Here is a 23,481-nt window from a genome sequence, read left to right as displayed (position 1 = left end):
ACTCATACTTGAAGACAAGGACTCACATTTTGAAGTCATGGTATGTAGGATTGAACAGCTGTGCAAGTTATTAAGAAATGGAATGAATGATATACACTAGATCAGTAATTTACAAACTTTTTTTTAAGCATGGACCCCTTTCTTCAATGGAATAGAATTCTAATGTAAAAAACATAAAAGAAGACTTTGATGGAAGCAGTCTTATGGGCCAGAAACATAACCCCTATTCCAAAGTACTTGGAGTTACCTTGAAACTGCGGGAAGCATTTTCAAGTGTAATCCTAGCAATAATAAGCTATTAAAAACATTTTTATTGATTTAACTGACATCAGCACAAGCACATGGCAAAACAAGTGGAGCAAAAAAATATACAGTGAAAAATGCACCCCTGGTCCCTTTGCATAATACAGTAAATACAGTTCCCAGTTTCTTATATATATTTTTATCACAAATGAAATCTTGTTTTTTTTTGTATTCTTTTCCACCTTGTTCTTTTCACTTAACTAGTATAAACCTACCTCATTCTTTTTTAAAGCTGCATAGTAACATAATAAAAACAATTAAATCTAATAATTTGTTATTGACAGAAATATGTTTTTGGTATTTTGCAATTACAAAGTTGAAATAAATATCCTTTACACATATGTCTTTACTTCTACACGTCAATGTATTTCTAAGATAAATTCTTTTGAAAACCTTTAAGCAGGAAAGTTAATATCAGAAAGCCAAATCTAATATTGGGATCACTAAGACAAAGTTATTTTTATATGGTATCCATAGCCTCTTACCCTCTTTAAGTATGTTGTTTGCCCTATTCTGTAAGTTCTGCTTCTTCTCCGTTAAAGGAGATGTTGTGTTTTCTTCTTTCTCTCATTTTTATATGAGGGGATTGAACCCAGGGGCACTCAACTACTGAGCCTCATCCCCAGCCCTTTTTTGTATTTTATTTAGAGACAGAATCTCACTAAGTTGCTTAGGACCTCGCTAAGTTGCTGAGTCTGGCTTTGAACTTGCTATCCTCCTTGCCTCAGCCTTCTGAGGTGCTGGGATTATAGATGTGCATTACTAAACCCAGCAAAGGGATGTTTTTATTTAGTTCATTATGTAGTACTTAGACTCTTTGCTTTCTGGGCTTCAGAGTGCTCCTATATATTTTACATAGAGTAACATAATTTTATCTGCTACTCTGTGTTATTTGTTTAGTCTCTTATGCATTGGTCTCAGTTGTTTACCAGAACTGTCTTAGATATTCTAATTAAAATTTTAGTTATGTTTCTTAGTTAAAGCTTTAGGTCTTTTGCTTGTTATTAGGAATCTCTTGCATTTGCAGATGAAAGAATTAGTTACATTGTCTCTATTTTTATCTTTCTAACTTTTGTGTCCTTGGGGAAAATTTCTATGTGTAGTCAATATTTAAATTCATGGACTATGCTTATGGCTTACTTGATCCATAGATGTTAAATCTTCCTTTAATATTCTCATGTATCTATTTCATATGTGTTGGGATAAGCTCTTCCCCACAGATATCTCATTGCAAAGGAATTCTTAATCCGTTGGATAGAAAAGAATACTCTGAATAGATTATTTATTGAGCAGTATGAAACCAGTGCTTTACACTTGGATTATTTTCTTATCATCAGGTCTCTTGAGGTATAAGTAAGACAAGAGTAAATTCTTAAAAGATTTAACAGAAATCTATAATTTAGCATGGTACACATTTGGAGATAGAATTAAGGCCAATGAAAGGAAGGAAAATAAATTAAAAAATTGTTAAATATTTTAATCATTGTAAATTGCGTGAGTGTGTGTTATTTGCTCATTTGCAGGAAGTCTTTTTTTTAATATTTTTAATTGCCTATGGGCCATTATTTTATTTATTTATATGTGATACTGAGAATCGAACCCAGTGTCTCACACATGCTAGGCAAGTGCTTTTCCACTGAGCTACAACCCCAGCCCTGTTTTTTTTTAATTCATTTTTTTATTTGAACTTGCTATCCTTCTTGCCTCAGCCTCCTGTTGTAATGCATTATAATTCTTATTACACATATAGAGCACAATTTTTCATATCTCTGGTTGTAAACAAGTATATACACACCAATTTGTATCTTCATACATGTACTTTGGATAATAATGTCCATCACATTCTACCATCATTTCCAACCCCATGTCCCCTCCCTTCCCCTCCCCCTCCTACCCCTTTGCCTTATCTAGAGTTCATCTATTCCTCCCATGCTCCCCCTCCTACCCCACTATGAATCAGCCTTCTTATATCAGAGAAAACATTGGGTATTTGGTTTTGGAGGGTGGATGACTTCACTTAGCATTATCTTCTCTAACTCCATCCATTTACCTGCAGATGCCATGATTTTATTCTCTTTCATTGCTGAGTAATAGTCCATTGTGTATATATGCCACATTTCTTAATCCATTCATTTATTGAAGGGTATTTAGGTTGGTACAGTTGTTTGTTTTTTAACCAAGTTTATAAAATTCCAACAGTGACTTGAGAAATAGTTTAATTCAACTACATAATTTTTTTTTTAGGTAAAGAAACTAGTATTGGGGAGAATCTGAATTCATTCCAGATCACAGACTAAACACAGAGTACCTGCTTGTTAGTTGGCTTATGTTTGATGATGTAATTAATCAACTGTTTACAGTAGTTAAAATGCAACAAGTGACAAAACAATCCATTTTATATACTCATATTTTAGATCACAATATACCACTTAATTCCTAGAAATAACTTTCTGAAAACGTAGATAAATAAAAGTTTTATAATTATTTTTCTATGAACACATTATATTCAGAGAATAATTCTGTCTGCAAATAAAGTATTTCCACCTCATCTATTTCCTAAAGTCCCTTAACAGAAAAATTTTTATTGCTTGGTTTCTGTTTTTGTTAAGCTACTTAGTGTCTTGAAGTATTATATGTCCAAATGTTAGTTGCTGGAAGTTATCTAAAGAAAGTCATATAAAAGCCTTTCTTAGAACTTTTAGAAAATAAGGGACTTAAATTCTACACAATTTTTCATATCTCTGGTTGTATACAAGTATATACACACCAATTGTTAGTTGTTCTGCTAAGCGAAAAGAAGCAGCATCGTGACTTATTTCTTGATATTCTTCCTAATTATTGCACATATATATGTATATAATTATTACATTTCAATATATATAAATATATCCTCTCTTTATATATAGTAAGGATTTACTGAGTCTGTTTTTGTTCTTTGAATTTCCACAACTTTTGATGTTGTTAGCTGGTAGACTCATTCTTTAAGAAAACTCTTCCAAGAGAAATATCTATGCCTGTTCTTGTTCTTTTTCTTTTGTTTATTTTTTATTTCTGTATTTTTTATTTCTTTAAAAGAGTCAGGGTTTCACTAAATGCCTATGCTGGATTCCTGGGCTCAAGCCATTTCTCTCACAGGCGCATACCAGCACACCTAGCTTTTTAAGTCTGTTTTAAGAGTAATTTCTGATTGTCAGTTTAATCTGACAAACTTTAATCTGTTTTAGAGCTTATATTTTTCCACCAGTGTAGGGATCAAACCCAAGGTCTTGCACATGCTAGGCAAGTGTACCCCAAACCCCTTTAGCTATAAATTAAATATAGTTAAATACTGAACTATTTGTGTAACTGAAACAGGGAGATAATATACATTTATTAATTATACATTTTGTAGGCCAACATGGCTTACCTTCCCTAATTGTACCTGTTCAGGTTTATGCCTCCCGGCTGTCAGTATTCATAAACTATGATTCCAAAAAAGGAATATTTGGCAATACATGAATTTGAATAATATTACCATTAACAGCTGATCATTGAATTTTTTATAGTACATAAAATCTTCATTAAAGGAAGAATTTTGTGCTCTTCGTTTTCACAAATTCTGATTTTTGTCTTAGAATTGTTACAGATAATTATCATTTTAGTAAAATACAGCAAATTTATGTTACCCAGTTTGAGCATTATGATATACATTAATTGCATACTATGTGCTATCTGTTATAAACAGTTTGAACAAAATGCAAAATATTACACTTCTAGACATATGTGGACAAAATATTGACTTTGGGTCATTGAAATCAGGTTGAATCATCTTATTCATAGCTATATAAAATTAAAACTTAAAAAGAAGGTTTTAGTAGTTGAGTGTAACTTTTGATTTTTCATCCTTAGCACTACTAACGTTTTGGGCTTGATAATTCTATGTTATTGAGTGTGGGCTGTCTTGTGCATTGTAGGGTATCTAGCCTCTGCCTACTATGCTATTAGCTACAAGTTGCTACAATGCCTACTACTCCATGCAATTAGCTACAAGTTGCTACAATCAAACATGTCTCCCAAATGTTCCTTGGTACCACTGTTTTCAATGATGGAAAAGATTTACAATGAATCAAATCAGTTTTTGTCCCTTCATCTTCTGCACATTTTTCTCCCATGGTTTACAACAAATTTATATCACATTGCAAAGTTCTATGTTAATTTTCAGTTGTAGTAACCTTTACTGTAACTGATGAACCAACTTTCTTTCTTTCCTTTTTTCTATTTTTTTAATATTTATTTTTTAATTGTAGTTGATCACAATTCCTTTATTTATTTATTTATATGTGGTGCTGAGGATCAAACCCAGGGCCTTGCACGTGGTAGGCAAACACTCTACCGCTGAGCCACAACTCCAGCTCCCTTTTTTCTATTTTTTAAGAGATGGAGTTTTTGCTAGGTTGCTCAGTCTGACCTTGAATGCCTACTTCAACTTCCCAAGTATTTGGAACTACAGACACACACACACCACTCGCCCTAGCTTAACTGCTTAACTTTCTATAAAGAAGTCCAAAATTATACACTAAAAACCATAATCTCACAAATAGCCTTGAATTAAAAGATATGACTATACATCTTTTATATTCTTCTGTAGGACAGTATGTTGTGGATAGGAAAGTCATGTTAATATAGTCAGTTCTTTTTGATCTTGTGATTCTGGGTTGGTTTTTGATCACATAGAACCAATTTTTTGGTGATGTTCAAATATCAAGGAAAGGGATATTCTTAACACAGGGGCTCACAATGAGAGTATTGGTATCAAATCTCAATACTCTGGCCCTAACAGAAATCTTGAAGTAGTTGGTTCTTGGATACCTGAATGGTTTTTATTTTAATGAGTATATGTTTTTTAAATTGTCTGAATAACTTAATCTTTTTATTGATTCTTACATATTATGTTTTAATAATAAATAATAACTCAATGTGACAATGGGCTAATTATTTTGTCAAGTTAAAATTATTAATTTTTCATTTATATTCGTGTTACAACTTATTTGAAAAGTTTTAAAATACTGTAACATACCTTAACATTGGTACCGAAACATTATGAGGTATTCATTTTAAATTCTTAACACAGATTTATCTGGCTAAAAATATAATGCCATGAAAAAGGTATGCATAACATGTAAATAATTATTACTATTAAATATTCACTTTAACATTAATAATCCCTAAAAATACCTTAAGTTTTCTTTTATTGCTTCTATACTCATTGGTAATTATATAGGCAGATGTTTACTCATTAAAAAACAATAGCTAATGACTGTTAAATGCTAGATTCTAAGGACTTTAGCTGCATTATCTCATTTAACCCTCCCAAATATACATTCATATTACTGATGAATAAATTAAAACTCAGAGAAATTATACAGTTAATAAACTCTTGACACAGTTTTTGCACCCACATAAAAACTTATTTTCAAATATCACACCAAAACAAGATAATCTCTGTTTTTGTTTTTTCAAGATTTAGGTTTATACTCTTTTACTCCAATACATTTTTATTTTTTGAGTGCTTACTATATGACAAACTTTGTGGGTCTCATTGTTGTTTTGTTTTTACTTGGAAATAATTTGTGACTTAAAAAAAATACAGGGTTCACATTTATTTTCCCTAATGTCACTAATGGATCTGGCCATTGTATAAATGTCCAAATTATAGATATCAGGAAATTAATATTGACTCATAGTATTATTGACTAAATTATAGACTTTAAATGAATTTCACCAGTTCATCCCTTAATGTCCTTTTTCTGTTCTAAATCAAACCTAGGATCCCACATCATATTTGAGTCTGTCTTATAAGTCTTCAACGTATGGATGTTCCTCAGTCTTCTTTTCCTTCATGATTGACACTGTTAATGAATACTCCTCATTTATTTTGTTTGTGGTCTTTCAGTATTTTCTCAGGGTTCTACTGAGGTTATACATATTTGGAAGAATACTACAGAGATGATGTGCTCTTCTTGGGGCACCAGAGAATACATGATGTTGATATATTTTATTATAGTGATGTAGTTTATACATTGTGAAGTTACTCTTTCCGCTTTTTGTTTGATAAATGTTTTGGAGGAGAAATGTTGATATTATATAAATATTCTGTTTCTCCTCAAATTTTCCCTTACTACTTTCCTTGTTGCAAGTTACTTTACATGATTATTTTATGTATTATTCATAATTACAAAGGCATTGCCTTAACTTTCAAAGTAGACGACTAACTTTCAGAGGTAAGCTTATACTTTTTAGCAGGAACAATAGTAAATAAAATCTGAAAATTTTGGGGCTGGGATTGTGGCTCAGTGGTAGAGTGCTTGCCTAGAACGTTCAAGGCCCTGGGTTCAATCCTCAGCACCACATAAAATAAGTAAATAAAATAAAGATATTGTGTCCAACTACAACTAAAAAAATAAATAAATATTTAAAAAGTACCTATGAAAATAAGCGGGGGGGGGGGCAATTTATGACCAGTATAAAACAGTAGTACTTTTGCACACATGAAGAATAATTAGCTACCAAGAAATCATATGAGCTAAATATGTATGTCTAAAATCAAAATAGTTAAAGTTACATGTGAATAATAATGAATATAATAGAACTGCTGAGAAAAATGGCTGTATAGGCTTGTTTTTAAGATTAAGTCTCTTCTCACTTAAATGAACAAAAAGAACCAAAAGTAGAAGAGAAAATGGTACCTTTACTGAAACTAAAAAAAGCCCTAAACCATATGCAGTGAGCTATAGTTGTCTTTCTAGTTACCAGGACTAAATTTTATTTCTCATTTAAACAATATTATATTAATCAACTTTGTGTGTATATATATATATATATATATATATATATATATATATATATATATCATTACTGATAGTATCATGGTGGGAATATGTACAAAAGAGAGAAATTACATGTCAAGACAGGAACCCAGTGAGTGGTGAGAGATTAGACTCACTCTTTTATAACAACTATCTCTGAAACACTTAACTAGTAGTCCCAAAAGAACTATTTTAAAATAAGACAAGATCAGTGTTTAAATATTGTGTGAAATCCATATGATATATAGATAATTTTTTCTATATCCTAGCTCCTTTCATCTTTTTTTTTTTTTTTAATGGAAACATGGGCTCACTAAGTTGTGATCCTCCTGCCTTAGCCTCCTGATTCACTGAAATGGTAGACATGCATCACTATGCCAGGCTATATTCTGGAGTTTTAATATCAACATCTGCTCTTACAATAAAGCCATGTAAGATTGTATACACACTAGTTAAGTGAAGTAATAAATATGCTTAGAAGTGATTTTGCCATTATAAATGGTTTGCTAAGTCTACTTGAAATCATATTAAAACTTGATTCCAATAAAAACTCTAAAAATGTATTTGCTTTTTTTTTTTTTTTTTTTTGCATTGGAGGAGTGGAGACTCTCTGTATTAGAGACTACCATGCCAGATTCTTGGACACCTAAGACCAACAAGTATATTACTATCTAGATTTAAAAGACAAGAATGCCCTCTATTCAAATATGATATTTTCTTGATTCTTTAAGATAATACAGGAATTATATTGCAATTGAATAAATAATATTCTTTAAGAAGAAGAACATAATTTTAATTTTCCTAAGTTTTGTGGTATTACACATTTGTGGGAAATTACTATTTCAAACACTGTTAATTTTTTCGGACATAAGAAAACTCTGTAAATCTATTAGAAGAGATTTAATACACTAAAATTAAACTTATTTCAAACCAGGTGCAGTGGCAGTTGTCTGTAGTCCCCATTACTTGGGGGAAGGTGAAATTAGAGGATCACTTGAGTCAAAAAGTGGAAAACTAGGGTGAGAACCTGTCCACACACACACACACACACACACACACACACATACACACACACACACAAATTTAAACTTATTTTATTAATTGGCATTTGTTGTAGTCCATTTTCTGTTACTATAACAGAATGCCTGATATTGAGGTCTGTTTATGTCACAATTCTGAAGGCAGGAAGTTCAAGATCAGAAGAGCTTACTTAACTATGTGGAGTGGCTTCCCTTTTACACTTCTCCAAAGAAATAGCCCATTTCCAAGGAAATAAGAATTCACTCACTTCTGCCCAGTCCCAGAAGAAAGGCATCAATTTCTCATAAGGACTTAATCACCTTTTGAAGACCCAACTTCCCAAGACTCCTGCACTGTGAAATTTAGCCTCAACATGAGCATTTTTAAGACATGAAAGTATTTTTTCCTTTTTTATGAAAACTATATAAATTTATAGTTTAAAAAGTAAGCAAAGGGTTTATATATGTTTAGTTCTTTTGAATAATTTTGAGAATTATAATACTGAGAATAAATTTTTTCCCCTCTCTTGTAGATATGGATTCTGGAGAACGGTTGCCATCCTCAACAGCCTCCTCTACCACACCAACTTCATCTTCTACACCTTCTGTGGCTTCAGCAGTTTCAAAAGGTGGCCTTTCCACTGGAGCTGCTTCACTTAGCTCTACAATCAACCCATGTGGTAAATACCCTTTATTAACTCAATTTTAGAATGCCATCGTTTTGATCATTTGCATTCTTAATAAAGAGATCTAAATAAAATGTTCTCATGAATTCTGCTGACCCGTTGAATAATGGCTAGGTTAAACAGCTAGTGTTCTTTGCTTTTTCTGGATCTTTCACTGGGATATCCTTGGTTATTCCATGCTTTTCCTGCTTACTGGAAAGTCTCTTTGAGGGATTGAATCTTAATATTGTAATTTGTTTTACCATGTTAATTAAGGAATTAGTAAGTATAAAGTCTCTTTTTAAAATAATAGACCTATGAGGGAATCAAGAAATACAGAAGAGGTCTTGGTAATAAGATTTAGTACTAATGCTGTGGATTCTTTGTCCTAATCTTGTTGCTAGTATTTGAAATGACGTTCAGATGCTCCAGCTACCCCAGTTCACAGATATATACTACACTAAGGCAGATTATTTACTTAATGGGAAATTAAATTAAAACAAATGAACAAATAGCAACAACAAAACCCTAAACTTGATTAACTCATTCACTTATTAGCAGGAAGCATTTTAGCCTTACTTTTTTTATCTTGTAGAATTATTTCATGATTATAAACAGTTGAACTAAATAAACATCTTACTTTTTTTCAAGTTAAAATTTGTAATTTTATATAAATAATACATAGAAATATGGAATATTTGCTTAAATATCCTAGCAAATTATTAACTATATTTTCTCAGTTATTTTTGTTTTTTAAGCAATAAAATAAAAAAGGATGCCATTGAATTTATCATAGAATGATGTTCTTAGTGATTACCAAATAACTAAAATGACATACCTTAAAAATCAGTATAACCCTTCTTATATACCTTGTATAGTCTTCATCAAGTAATCTAACAACTTTGTCCACATTTTCCTTATACATAAATGATGTCTGGGTTCTAAGATCAGTGATGATATGCTTTGCTAAAAGACAGTGATGCCACAATTTATTTTTTACCCAATATTACTTTGAATGATTGCAAACACTTGTATTTTTGTAAATTTTTTCCCTGTTTTTATAACTCCTCTTGCTCTTTCCTTTGCTGTCAACTCCTTTTAATGTATTCTCATCTGCTTTCTTATTTAGTATTTGTTTCTGTTATCCTTAATATAATGGTGTTTCTAGAAACATGTTTTTTTCTTTTCTTTTTGTTTTAATGTTGAAGGTTTCTGGGTAGTTTTTTCCTCATTTTTCTTAATCAATGATACTGGCATTGCTTACAGTTCTGATTACTTATATTTTCGGCACCATTCTTTGTTAGTTGTAATTGGGAGTTTCAGAAAGGATGGAATATACTAAGTTGCTAAATAACATCAGAAATCTTGTAAGAAAAGGGAGTAGTTTTTGCTATTAAAAGAGGGTGTAGAGGTTTTATATTGAGATGCTTATACATTAAATTAAAGTGTAATTTTTGTTTATTCAAAAGTTCATCACTTATTAACACATTATATTTTAAATACCTACATGATAATATTTTTTCACTTTCTAGGCAAAATGAGTTTTAAAAATTTTTAACTTTTACAATGTTGTATTTCATATTTCAAATAGTTTATTCCCACCCAAGGCTACTGAGAATGTCTTTTAAGGTTGCTCAGTTTATTTTCTTATCTTTTCTTGTTTGATTCATTGTTTTTGGCTTATATATTATCTGATAATCTTCCCATATGAAAGTAAAATCAAGATTCATAATGGGCTCGATCCCTTTATCTTAAACAATTTGATCTCTCTCTCTTTTTTTGTTTTTTGCTATATAGAGATAGCAGAGCAGAATTGTCATCTTTTTTTTTTTTTAAGTTGTCGATGGACCTTTGTTTTATTTATTTATATGTGGTGCTGAGAACCGAACCCATTGCCTCATACATGCCAGGCAAGTGCTCCACCACTGAGCCACAACCCAGCCCAAAATCTCATCTTTAAAATGCGAAAGGCTCAACAATTTTTTTCATGGATCTCTCGTGTTATTCTGTTATTTTACACATTATTTTGTTTAAGAATCTCATTTATTTCTTTGTCACCTTCATCAATGATGTATCTATAGAAATTCCTTCAAGCTATATAGGATGTAATTTGAACTTGCTTTCATACTTTGAATTACCACCTATTTGCTATTGAATCAATATCTTGTCAAGGTCCAAGATTATACCTGCTTATAGGTTAGCCTATTGCTATATTGGATGCTGACAGAAGACATGGATCAGAGATTTTGTTGCTTATGGCACAGCAAACTACATGAGTATGATATTGGCTTTGTTTCTCTATGTCTAAGTTCCACAGGGATGATGCAGATCCCATCATGTATGGGTTTCTGTCACATCTGAGGAACATTGGAATTGAGGAATTTAGTGCTTTTATCGATGAGAGTAAGCTCATTCTTTGCAAGGAGGATGTTTGTTACCGTATCTTTTAAGGTTGCTCACTGCAAATGTCATAGTCTTGAGAATAGCCCAGTTAAAGAGTGATCAAGGCCTGCATTCTTGACATATCCAGCAATAACATGCAGAGATGCTAAGGGCCTTGGATAATTGCCTCTTACAAAACACTTTTAGTTTTATTAAAACTTTTAGTTTTATTTTATACCTCATTAATAATGGATTTAAAAAAAACATTTATAGCACTGCAGTACAGATCAGTTTAAGGCAGGCATGGTGGTGCATTCCTAAAATCCCAGTAACTCGTGAAGCTGAAACTATAGGATTGCATATTTGAGGCCAGCTTCATCAACTTGTGAGTCCCTAAGCAACACAGTGAGTTGCTGTCTCAAAATAGAAAAATTAAAAGGGCTGAGGATGTAGCTCAGCAATAAAGCACCCTGGGTTCAATACCTAGTACCAAAATAAAACAAAATTAAGACTGTTTGCATATATGGGTTTTATTGGTCTTGTCTGAAGAGTAATATTTCTTTTCCATTAGGAATACACATACACATGCGTATTTTTTTAATAAATTGCATACTCTTAAAAATGAATTTGAGACAGCTTTCACTATGTGTATAGCACAATAAACAAAAATAGTTAACTAAAATGTCAAAAGATAGGCTCTAAGAAATAAAAAAGATGTCAGCTGTAGAAAACCACAGATATTGAACAAAAAACTTAACTAGTTACCAGCTAAGCATAAAAAGAAAACACCTTCCCCTGGTGCTATGTAAGTATATTAGTTTCTCAGAAAAAAAACACATTGTTTTTGGCCCTGAGTAATATGGGGAATTTGCCACTGGAGCTTTTGTTTAAGAATTCAGATGATGCACACTTTCCCACATTCTAGGTTCAGAGATAGTCAGATATTTTTCCACATATTGTCTCTGGGTAAAGGTGGAGAGTGGAATACAAGCATAATTTCACAAATAAACTTTGCATAGTGAATTTGTTTGAGATTTGTGATTATTCAACCTAATACAAAGATAGAATTTTGAAAAATTTAAATAATAGTCAAGCTGTACCATAGACCAGTGCTTTTCAATCTGTCTTTGAAGGTAGATTTCTTCAAACAAAAGCTTATGCAAATGTAAAATATATAAGACTGATAAACTATTAAAAACCACTCTGGTTGAGGCTGGAATAGGTCTGCTTTTAAAAATTAAAGGGATTACTTTTCCTATGAATCTTAATTGTAGGCCTCTATAAACATGTGCCAAATCATGGTATATCAAAGAAATAATAAGTTGATCAATTTAGGCTATTTGTTAGTTACGACAGTGATTAACTATGGGTAGGAAAGCATGGCAGATGAACACACCAGCCCATAGGTAAGTAGTCCTGAAGTGGGAAATGTCATCACAGTCCTACGCTCCTTCTAATTATACATTTCTTTTTCTAAAATGTGAGATTTTATGCTTACGTAGGTATCTCAGAACTACAAGAGGCCTGACCCACCAGGAAGTGAGCCGGTATGGGATAGGCAAAAGTTGCATGCCAATTGACTTTGACTCCTTTTAAGTTTTTCCAGAAACCCCACCCAGAGATTTCTACTTACATCTTTTTCATCAGAACTGTGTGAGTGATAATGTTAGCTTCAAGAAAGGCTAGGGAGAATAGGTTTTAGCTGAGCATATTTTTATCATGAATAAAACAGATGTTCTGTAACTAAGGAAAAAGGAAAGAGTAGATTGGTAATATGTGTGCCACTAAGGGCTAAGTACAGCAAAGGATAGGAACGAGGTTAAGCTTGGGAGTAGGCCAAGACCAGGTCATTTAGAATTTATGTGGCATGCTTAGGAATTGATGCAGAATAATTCAGTATTAAAAGCAAAGACTTTGCTATCTAAAGGCCCTGAAATTGAATCTTGGCTTGTCAAGATACCTCATTAATAATATAGTTATACCAGTACCTACTTTATAATATTATGAGAATAAATAAGTTCTTATATATAGTAGGTGCTTGGTAAATTGTAACCATTATTTTTTTTTCATACTTTATCCAAAAGGAATGGATTTATATGATCACATTACTTTGAAAATGATAGCTCTGAAGAATTTGGAGTATCAGTTTGCAATCGGGATAGAACCAAAGGCAAAGACAACCTTATATCCATACTTAAAATATAAGAATTTGAACATGAATATATTTATATGCTTATATTTATACTTATTATATTTAAATTATATATATGTATGTGTGTGTGTGTGTGTATATATATATGTGTATATGTATTTATTCAGGTGTGAAATAAGGAGGACCTAAATGAAAGAGTATTGGAAATGGAATAATATGCAAGGTTCCAAAGATATATATTTTGGGGGGGGGCATCCATTTCTTTCTTTTTAAAAAATTCTTATTTGTCATGTATGACAGAGAATGCATTACAATTCATATTACACATATAGAGCACAATTTTTCATATGTCTGGTTGTACACAAAGTAGAGTCATACCATTCCTGTCTTCATACATTTACTTTGGATAATGATGTCCATCACATTCCACCATCATTTCTAACCCCATACCCCCTCCCTTCCACTCCCTCCCCTTTGCTATATCTAGAGTTCCTCTATTCCTCCCATGCTCCCCACCCCAACCCCAATGTGAATCAGCATCCTTATAATCAGAGAGAACATTCAGCAATTGATTTTGGGGGATTGGCTTACTTCACTTAGCGTTATATTCTCTAACTCCATCCATTTACTTGCAAATTCCATGATTTTATTCTCTTTTAATGCTGAGTAATATTCTATTGTGTATATATATCATATTTTCTTTATACATTCATCTACTGAAGGGCATCTAAGTTGGTTTCACAGTTTAGCTATTGTGGATTGTGCTGCTATAAACATTTATGTGGCTGTGTTCCTGTAGTATGGTGTTTTTTAAGTCTTTGTGTATACACAGAGGAGTGAGATAGCTGGGTCAAATGGTGGTTCCATTCCCAACTTTCCAAGCAATCTCCATACTGCTTTCCAGATTGGCTGCAAGAATTTGCAGTCCCACTAACAATATATGAGTGTGCCTTTCCCCCCACATCCTCACTAACACTTATAGTTGTTTGTGTTCCTAATAGCTACCATTCTGACTGGAGTGAAATGAAATCTTGCAGTAGTTTTGATTTCCATTTTTCTAATTGCTAGAGATGTTGAACATTTTTTCATATATTTGTTGATTGATTGTATATCATCTTCTAAGAAGTGTCTGTTTACCAAACATATTTTTAGGGTGTGGATTCTTATGGGATGTTTAGAGAAAGAGAAGCCCTGACATTACTTTGGTATCTCACTGAGGGCGACATGAGAAATGAGGAAGAGAATATATGAAAGGGTAAAAGAATAGTTATCCTTTTGTTGTTATATGTATATAGAATATACATGTATTCATACATCGATATTGGTAGATATTTTATAGTGTTTTCTTTTTTTTTGCCCTTTACTAAAATTGCTATAGATACTGATGCATATAAGCATACGTTTATGAATATATCTTTCAATTTTGCCATTCATACCAGTTTATTTTTCTCCCAGTTGTGTGTTAGAAATTCAGATTATTCATGACACTTGGTATTGTTAGTTTTTTTTGTCTGTGTGAATATGAAGAAACATTTAATTGAGGTTATTTTAAGCTTTTTATAATTTTTTTTGCATTTTGAATTTTCTTTTTTAAAATGCCTTTTAGAGCTTTGGTGGGTATTTCTAATGCTTTGTGTACCTTTTTCTTAAAGACGTGCAAATTCTGCCAGCAGCTATGGAGGCTGAGGCCAAAGGATCACAAGTTTGAGGCTAACCTGGGCAACATAGTGAGGTACTGTCTCAGAATTTAAAAAAAAATATAAAGGGTTGAGCATGTAGCTCAGTAGAGAGTTCCTGGATCCTGTCTCCAGTACTTGAAAGAAAGAAAAAGAGGTGGGGGTAGGGGGAGGAAAAAGGAAAAAGGAAAGGAAAGGAAAGGGGAAGGAAGGAAGGAAGGAAAGAAGGAAGGAAGGAAAGGAGGGAGGGAGGGAGGAAGGAATTTGCAAGGTTTATCTGTTTACTGGATGCTGATTCTTTTTTTACTTATATGTCTGGGAGATATCTTTTCCCAGTTTGTGGGGTGTTTGTGTGTGTGTGTGTGTGTGTGTGTGTGTGTGTGTGTGAGAGAGAGAGAGAGAGAGAGAGAGAGAGAGAGAGAGTTAAGTGTGTGAAAGCTGCTTACTGGCTACATTCTCATTCCTTTTTTGAGACAAGATCTCACTAAATTGTTTAGGGCCTCACTAAGTTGCTTAGGGCTTTGCTGACTTTGAACTTGTGATCCTCCTGCCTCAGCCTCCAAGATTCTGAGATTATATGTGTGCACCACTGTGCCAAATCATGGTGTTTTTTATTCTATATTGTCTTGATAAATATAACTTCCAACTTTTACGCAGTCAAATTTATCAATATTTTAATTATGGGTTGCCTTTTGTTTTATAAGAAATTCTTCTTTACCTGTAAATTTATGCATATATTTTTAAGACTGTATTGCCCTCTTGTCATAGTTTGTTTGGTCTGAAATACCTTAAAGTGGGTAATTTATAAACAACAGAAATTTGTTGGTCAAAGTTTCACAAGTTGGAAAGTTCAAGGTCAAGGAACCACCAGATTGAGTGTTTGGTGAGTGTCTTAGTCTGTTTTAGATTGCTATTAAAAATAGCAATCTGACGCTGGGTACTTTAAATAGGAGTTTAATTGGCTTATGATTCTGATGGCTGGGAAGTCAAAATACTATGGCACTGTGTCTGATGAGGGCCCCCCCTTGGTATATTACATCATCACAGAGAAATAGAAAGGGATTTTGTCACTTGCAAAAGGGGTAAAGCACATAAGGTGCCCTTACTTTATAATAACTTACTCCTGTGAGAACATTAATCCCTTCAGAGGTTAATGCCCCCGTGACCTAATCAATCACCTTCAACTGGGCCTTGCCTCTTACAGTCACATCTCCTCTCAATATTGCCACACTGGGAGCCACACTTCCAACCCACGAACTTTTAGTCAGTAACCAATATCCAAACCATAACAGTGATAACTTGTTTTTAGCTTGAAAGATGACACCTTATTGCTATGTCCTTATGTGGTGGAAATGAGACAAGTCACCTCCTTTTAACCTTTTTTATAAGGGCATTAATCCCATTCATGAGTGCAGAACTGTCATTACTTCTTCATCTTCCCACAGGTCCTACTTCTTAATTCTATCATATTGGGGTTTAGTTCTAAGATGAATTTTGGGAGAACAACATCATCAAAACCATAGCACCTTTCATTTAGTATTACTTTGAAAAGTACATGATGGTTAGATATTGAGCCAGCATGACACAAAGAATTGGCTTTTTGGTTTTAGAATTCTCACCTTTTTGGGCTGTTGGTTAATAGATCGGTTAAGTCGACTAGAGATAACTTAAATCATTAAAGCTGGTTTTAGCAGAAAGAGATTTAATAAAAGGAATTATTGAATGGCTGGCCCCTGGTCCCCATGAATGATTTCATGGGGAGTGTTACTGCTGAAGGAAATTATTTCATTCTGTCAAGATACCACTGTTAAACTATTGGCTTCATGATCATACAATCCATGCCTTCAACCCAGTTGAAAAAAAAAGAAAAGAAATTACATGACTGGCTCCAGGGCTGTTCTGTGCAGCTTGCTAGATCATGTGCTGCCAGTCTTACCTGTTTTTAATTCTTTCCTAATAAATCTGATTGGCAGAATCTAAATTACTTCCAAAACCCTGACTGAAATAGAGGCTAGTAAATGTAGGGTTTTTAAAATTATCACAGGAAGGTATACCAAAAGAAAGTTGAAGCAAATGCTTAAGGAACCAATTATCTACCCTTTTGAGCTCATTTGGTTATACCCCTACTGCCATATCTCCCACTTCAATATTGTGCTACTTGTTTCTGTCACATGTTTGTGAGCTTTATTCCCATTGAGACAGTTCTTTTCTTTTAAAAATGAATACTATTTTAATAGTCCATATAATAACTCATGTATTCTTAGTACATATTTCGTTTGATAAGTTGTTCTGTGTTAGAATATAAATTAAATCAAGTATAATAAAACCTTAAAGTGAAATGGCTTTGAACTCTCACAGATAATAACAAATACCTATTACTGTCTTTTTAAAGATCATAAGGGGCTTTTCAAGGACTTCATTTCTTCTATACCATATCATTAATTCTGCTTTATAAACAATATCATTTTCATCTGTGTATAAGTGTGCTCTAATGTTGTCCATCCAAAAAAAAAAAAAATGACATACCCCAAATCCTTCTTTTACTACAAATACTCTTCTGGCTATTGCTTTGTTTTCTGCTAAAATTTCACAACCCAACTTCCCAGAAGAGATGCTTTCTCCTTTTCCTTGTCTTTTATGCATATCTTAACTCATACCATGAGCACTTTACTATTCTCATCTTCCTTGATGTTTCAGCAGAAACTGACTCAGTTGACCATGCCTTAAAAATCTTTCTTTTTAGCTTCAGTGTTTCCAATCTTGATTTTTCTCTTATTTCTCAACCTCCTATGTTTTACTGTTTGTTTTGTTTTGTTGTTTTGTCTTTTTTGCTGTTTAGATTTTAGAGTTTGTTTTGATTTGATTCAGTTTTTTTGCAGATTACTTTACTCAGTAATGTTTTGTTTCTCAAGGCTTGGTCCTGAAGTCTCTTATTTCTTGTGTCTTTAATTAAATTTAATACCTACTGAGACGACTCTGCCCAAAATTTCTTTCTGAGATCCCTAAAGTTTATATACCTTTTACATAGATAGTTCATAGGCCTCTCAAACTTAATAAATTTAACATACAAATACAAACTTTGGTTTCATCCAAAACCCATTTAGCTCAAATTCTTCTTCATTTGGCTAAAAGATACCACTATCTGTCCAGTAGCTTTAGACATAATTAATGATTTCTAGATGTCTTTTTTTTACTCTCACATCAAAATCTTATTGATTTTCCCTTCAGAATAAAATTTGACTCTGAACACTTCTTTATGTCTTTATACCACCTGTCCTAGTCTACACCAAAATCTCTCACCTGTGTCATTATAGAACATTCGTAACCTGTCTCTTCCATGCTTGTTCAGGTTTAATCCATTTCTCTCAAAACAGAGTGAAGCCCATTATGTAAACCTCCTGCTCACTTTCAGTTTTTTTTTTAATTTAAGTGTAATTTATTTAAAATAAAACTTAACATTTTAAGAATTTACTACAATGAATGTGTATATTTATGTACTCCCAGGTTTTGTACATTATCATCGCCCTAAAAAGTTGCTTCCTGTCTTTTTGGTATTAGATTTATCCTTCCATCCCATGTTGGCAATCCATGATCTGCTTTCTATCACTATTGTTTGGTCTTTTCTGGAATTATACATAAGTGGAATGATATACTCTGTATTCTTTTTGTGCCTGGCTTCCTTCAGTCTTTTGAAATGGGCTTGTGCCACTAGAGCAATAGGTCATTTCTTTTTTTCCTCCATGGTATTAATTTGTATTTCTTTATTTAAATTTTTATTTGTTCTTTTTAGTTATATATGACAGTATATATAATATATTTATACAAACATGGAATATATCTTATTAATATTTCATTGATGACTGTGTCACAGTTTGTTTATTCATGTACCTATTGATAACTATTGAATTATTTCAGTTTGAGACAATTGTGAATATTCAAGTTACAAGGCCGTGTGTTTTCAGGTGTTTTTATTTCTCTTACATAAATTCCTAGGGGTGGGATTGTGAGATATCATGTTACGTGTATGTTTAATTTGGTAAGAATTGACAGATATTTTTCCTTAGTGGTTATGATATTATCCCCTTGTAGCAATGTATGGGAGTTCTAGTTACTCCATATTCTTATTAACTCTTGGTATTGTCATTAAAAAAATTAAATCTACTCTAGTGGGTATAGAGTCTTATTTTAGTTATAGTTTGTATTTCTCTAAAGATTGATGTTGAACAGATTTTCATGTGCTTATTTGCCCTTCATATGCTTTCTTTCATAATACACCTATTCAAATATTTTGCCCCATTTTTTTTTTGGTTGTTGTTGTTGTTTCTTAAATTAGGCTGTTTTTCTTTCCAGTCTTTGTACTTGTTATTTTTTCTTTGCTTAAGTGAAAATTGTACTTTTTGGTGCAATGTTGAGTAAAAGTGATAACAGATCTGATCTAGGGGAAAGGCATTCATTCTTTCACCAGTGAATATGATGTATGTTTCTCATAGATGCCTTTTATAGAATTGAGAACATTTTCTTCTATTTCTGTTTTGTTGAGAGGTGTTTTAGTTTTATGTGTTTTGTTTTAAATTGATATTGAATTTTGTCACATGCTTTATCTGCTTTCTTCTATTTCTGTTTTGTTGAGAGGTGTTTTAGTTTTATGTGTTTTGTTTTAAATTGATATTGAATTTTGTCACATGCTTTATCTGCATCTATTAAGATGATGATATGAATATGGCTTTTCATTTTTTAAAAATATTTTTTAAATTGTTGATAGACCTTTATTTTATTTATTGATATGTGGTGCTGAGAATCAAACCCAGTGCCTCACACATGCCAGGCAAGTATGCTACCACTGAGCCTCAGCCCCTGCCCCTGGTTTTTCATTTTTAACCTATTAGTATGGTGTGAATTACATTGACCAATATATTTTAGATGGTAAGCCAGTGTGGCATTTCAGGGATTAATGTACTTGATCATGATGTAATAGCCTTTTAAAATATTGTTGGATTTTGCCAGGTGCTCTGGAACATGCCTATAATATCAGCAATTCAGGAAGCTGAGACAGAAGGTTAATAAATTCAAGGCTAACCTTAGAAATTTAGCAAGATCCTGTCTCAAAATAAAAAAATAATAAGGTGTGGGGATATAGCTCAGTGATAAAGTGCCCCTGGGCTTAATCCCCATTACCACACATAGTGTGTGTCTTTATATACAAACATATGTGTGCGTATATAAACACACATATGTGTATATGTATATGTATGTATATCTATATATATACAGGCATGCATAAACATAGATAAATATCACACACACACACACACACACACACACATTTGGATTTTGATTTGCCAAAATTTTGTTGAGTAATTTTTTTTACACCTGTGCTCATCAGGATTATTGGTTGATAGTTTTCTTTTCATGTAAATTTCTTTGTTGAAAATGAGTTTGCAAGATTCCAGACTATGTTATTTTTTGGAAGAATGTAGAATTTGTATTACTTCTTCCTTAAAATATTCTGCAGAATTCAACAGTGAAGTTCATCTGAGTCTGAAGAATTTTTGTTTGCTTATTTGAATTGTTGTTTTTGTAAGATATTAAACAATGTATTCACCTTTTAAAAATATAAAAAAATATACTGGGCTGGGAGTATGGCTTAGTGATAGATCATTTACCTAGCATATGTAAGGCCCTGGGTTCAGTTCATATATATATTACATATATGCGCATATATATATATGTGTGTGTATATATACATAAAGCCATTGTTCAGGTTATCTTTTTCTTTGAGATTTGATTGGTGTATTTAAACAAATTTGTTCATTTTATGTAAGTCATTAAATTTATGGGCCCAAAGTAGTTCCAAGTATTACATTATCTTTTTAATGTCTATATTATTTGTAATAATGTTTTCTCTTTCACTGTTGATATTCATAATTTGTGTTTTTTCTCTTTTTTCCAAGTGACTCAAGGTTTACCAAATTATTGGTCCTTTCAAAGAATGAACTGTCAATTGCTTTGAGTTTTCTCAGTTTTCTTTCTTTATTTTGCTTTTTGGTACTAGGGATTGAACTCAGGGGCCTTTGAACACTGAGCCACTTCCCCAGCCCTATTTAGTATTTTATTCAGAGGTAGGGTCTCACAGAGTTGCTTAGCACCTTGCTTTTGCTGAGGCCGGCTTTGAATTCCCGATTCTCCTGCCTCAGCCTCCCAAGCTGCTGATATTACAGGCGTGCACCACCACTCCCAGCCAGTTTTCTGTTTTCTTTTCCACTAATTTCTACCCTTTATCTTTTATTATTTTATTCTTTTTTTCCATGCTCTGATTTCTTTGTCATCTTTTGTAGGTTTTAAGAGGGAAAACTAGATAATTTATTTGGGACCTTTGTTTTTTTCTTATATATGCACTAAATGCTATGAATTTCCCTTTTAAGTAGTGCTAGAGCTACAACCCACAGATTTTTGTTTGTTGTCTTTTTCTTATTATTCCAATAAAATATTTTATATTTTCCTTTGTTAATTCTTCTTTATTTAGAAAAATCAACATTTAGGTTTTTTAGAAATTTATAGCCAATTAATTTTATTGTGGTCAGAAAATGTCTGTGTTCTATTTCATTAGCTTCCCATTGGCTAGTTCCCTTTGAGTCTCTGGGCTTGTGAAAATTCTTGGTAAACAAATTATTTAGTCAGACATGGGTGTCTTAACTGTGGTTCTTTGCTTATAAAGATTACTCTCTGGGGCTGGGGCTGTAGCTCAGTGGTGAAGTGCTTGCCTTGCATGTGTGAGGCACTGGGTTCGATCCTCAGCACCACATAAAAATAAATAAAGATACTGTGTGCTTATCTACAACTAGATAAATGTTAAAAAAAAAAAAAAGATTACTATCTAACTTTCAAGCTGCTCTGCTAGCTTTGAGCTCTGTTTTGTGTCACACCAGGCTTTCTTTTAGCTGAGCTACTTGTGATAAGGTAGTATACTTTATCAGTCTCAATAGATCTTCTGGGTGTAGCTCTGCCTTTCAAGATTTCTCTCAAGTATATTTTTCTGTGTTCTCCTTCAGCTATTTTATAGTATCTCTGGTGTCTTTCCCTGATCAAGCACAGTGTACTTGCAGCTAGGTTTAAACTCTGAATTTGGTTTTTATTCTTTCTGTGGTTCCCTCAGTGCCAGAATTTCCCCCAGCTTTAAATTTCCAGATGTTAACATAGCCCCGAATTCTGGCCTTCTGCCACTTTTTTCAGTTAAAGCTGTGAGGTTTAGGCAGGATTATTGGACCTCAAAACCACAAAATCAGATTTCTAATGCCTTCTAGTTAATGTTTTTCCAGATTAAACTCTCCTGGCCTTTTTTTTTTTTTTTTTTTCGGCTTTTGAATGCATTTCAGTATCTTTAGTTTTTTCTTTTTTTTCTGTTTGTAACCTAGTTTTCATAATTATCATCTGTTTAGAAGTCTTATGACTGCTTTATTACTCTACTAATACCAGAAGTTGTCCCCTCAAAAGTAAAGTACTTATTTTTTCAAAAAAATTTTACCTGACTCCAGGGGTAGCATGCAACCTATTCTAGCCAATCTAAACGTCATATTTCCTAGACAGGAGTGAGTTAAGAATACATGATCAGGTCCAACTAATGAAAGCAAAAGAGACTGCATTATAGGATTTTTGTTGGCTCTTGTGACATAAGATGCCCTTTAAACTTTCAAGGAAGTGTATACCTGAGGGTGTAGAATCAAGAGAGGAGAGAGAAATTGGCTTTTGGTAAACTTTCAGTATAGCTCCTCCATTTAATATGTGACTTTTCCAAAAGCTTTTGAGTTACATGAATGATTAAATTAATCTTTTCAGCTACCATATTGAGTATTTTTCATATTTCAACCTGTTTAAGGTTACATACTGTTCTTCATCTAAACTTGCCTACTTCATCTAAATTTTCTGATATTGTTCTTATGCTGGCCCATTATCTTTTAGCCTCTTTGGCCTATCACTTCTGTTACAAAATTTTCTTCTCAGGGTCTCAAATTTGTTCTGCCTCTCTCTGAAAAATCTTCTGTAAGCTGGTTCTTTCTCATGCTTTGTCTCAGATTAAATGTCCGAAGACCATGTGATGATTAATTTTACTTGTCCTTTTGACCCTGGGACACAGGATGCCGCAATTAAACATTATTTCTGGATATGTCTATAAGGGTATTCCCAGATGAGGTTAGCATTTGAATCTGTGAACTAAGTAGAACAAATTGCCCTCCCCAGAATGGGAGGTCATCATTCATATTCTTGAGGATTTGTAGATAGCAAAAAAATGGAGGAGAGGAAAAGAATTTGGCTTTTCTGCCTAACCACTTGATCTGGGATACACATCTTCTCTCATAACTGTGACTTACACCATCAACTATTAACCTCTCAGAACTATGCCTCCAGCTTTCCTGCATCATCCTTCCCAATCTCATGTACCAA

The 23,481-nt window shown here is 32.8% G+C and overlaps 1 protein-coding gene across 18 annotated transcripts in view; it reads left to right on the top strand.

The window, feature by feature from the left end:
• The window catches only part of BAZ2B (bromodomain adjacent to zinc finger domain 2B), a 373,522-nt gene that overhangs the window by 214,426 nt on the left and 135,615 nt on the right, over positions 1 to 23,481 (top strand). For all 18 annotated transcript variants that reach the window (XM_081261484.1, XM_081261476.1, XM_081261487.1 and 15 more), the window contains one exon: positions 8,701 to 8,847. In XM_081261484.1, coding sequence (XP_081117610.1) covers positions 8,703 to 8,847 — 145 coding nt within the window. In that variant the 5' untranslated portion in view covers positions 8,701 to 8,702. The remainder of the gene's footprint in view (positions 1 to 8,700; positions 8,848 to 23,481) is intronic.

The sequence above is a fragment of the Spermophilus citellus genome (genome assembly GCF_964194105.1).
Source record: "Spermophilus citellus genome assembly, chromosome: 11".
NCBI lineage: Eukaryota > Metazoa > Chordata > Mammalia > Rodentia > Sciuridae > Spermophilus > Spermophilus citellus.
This window is presented reverse-complemented; position numbering and strand designations above follow the sequence as displayed.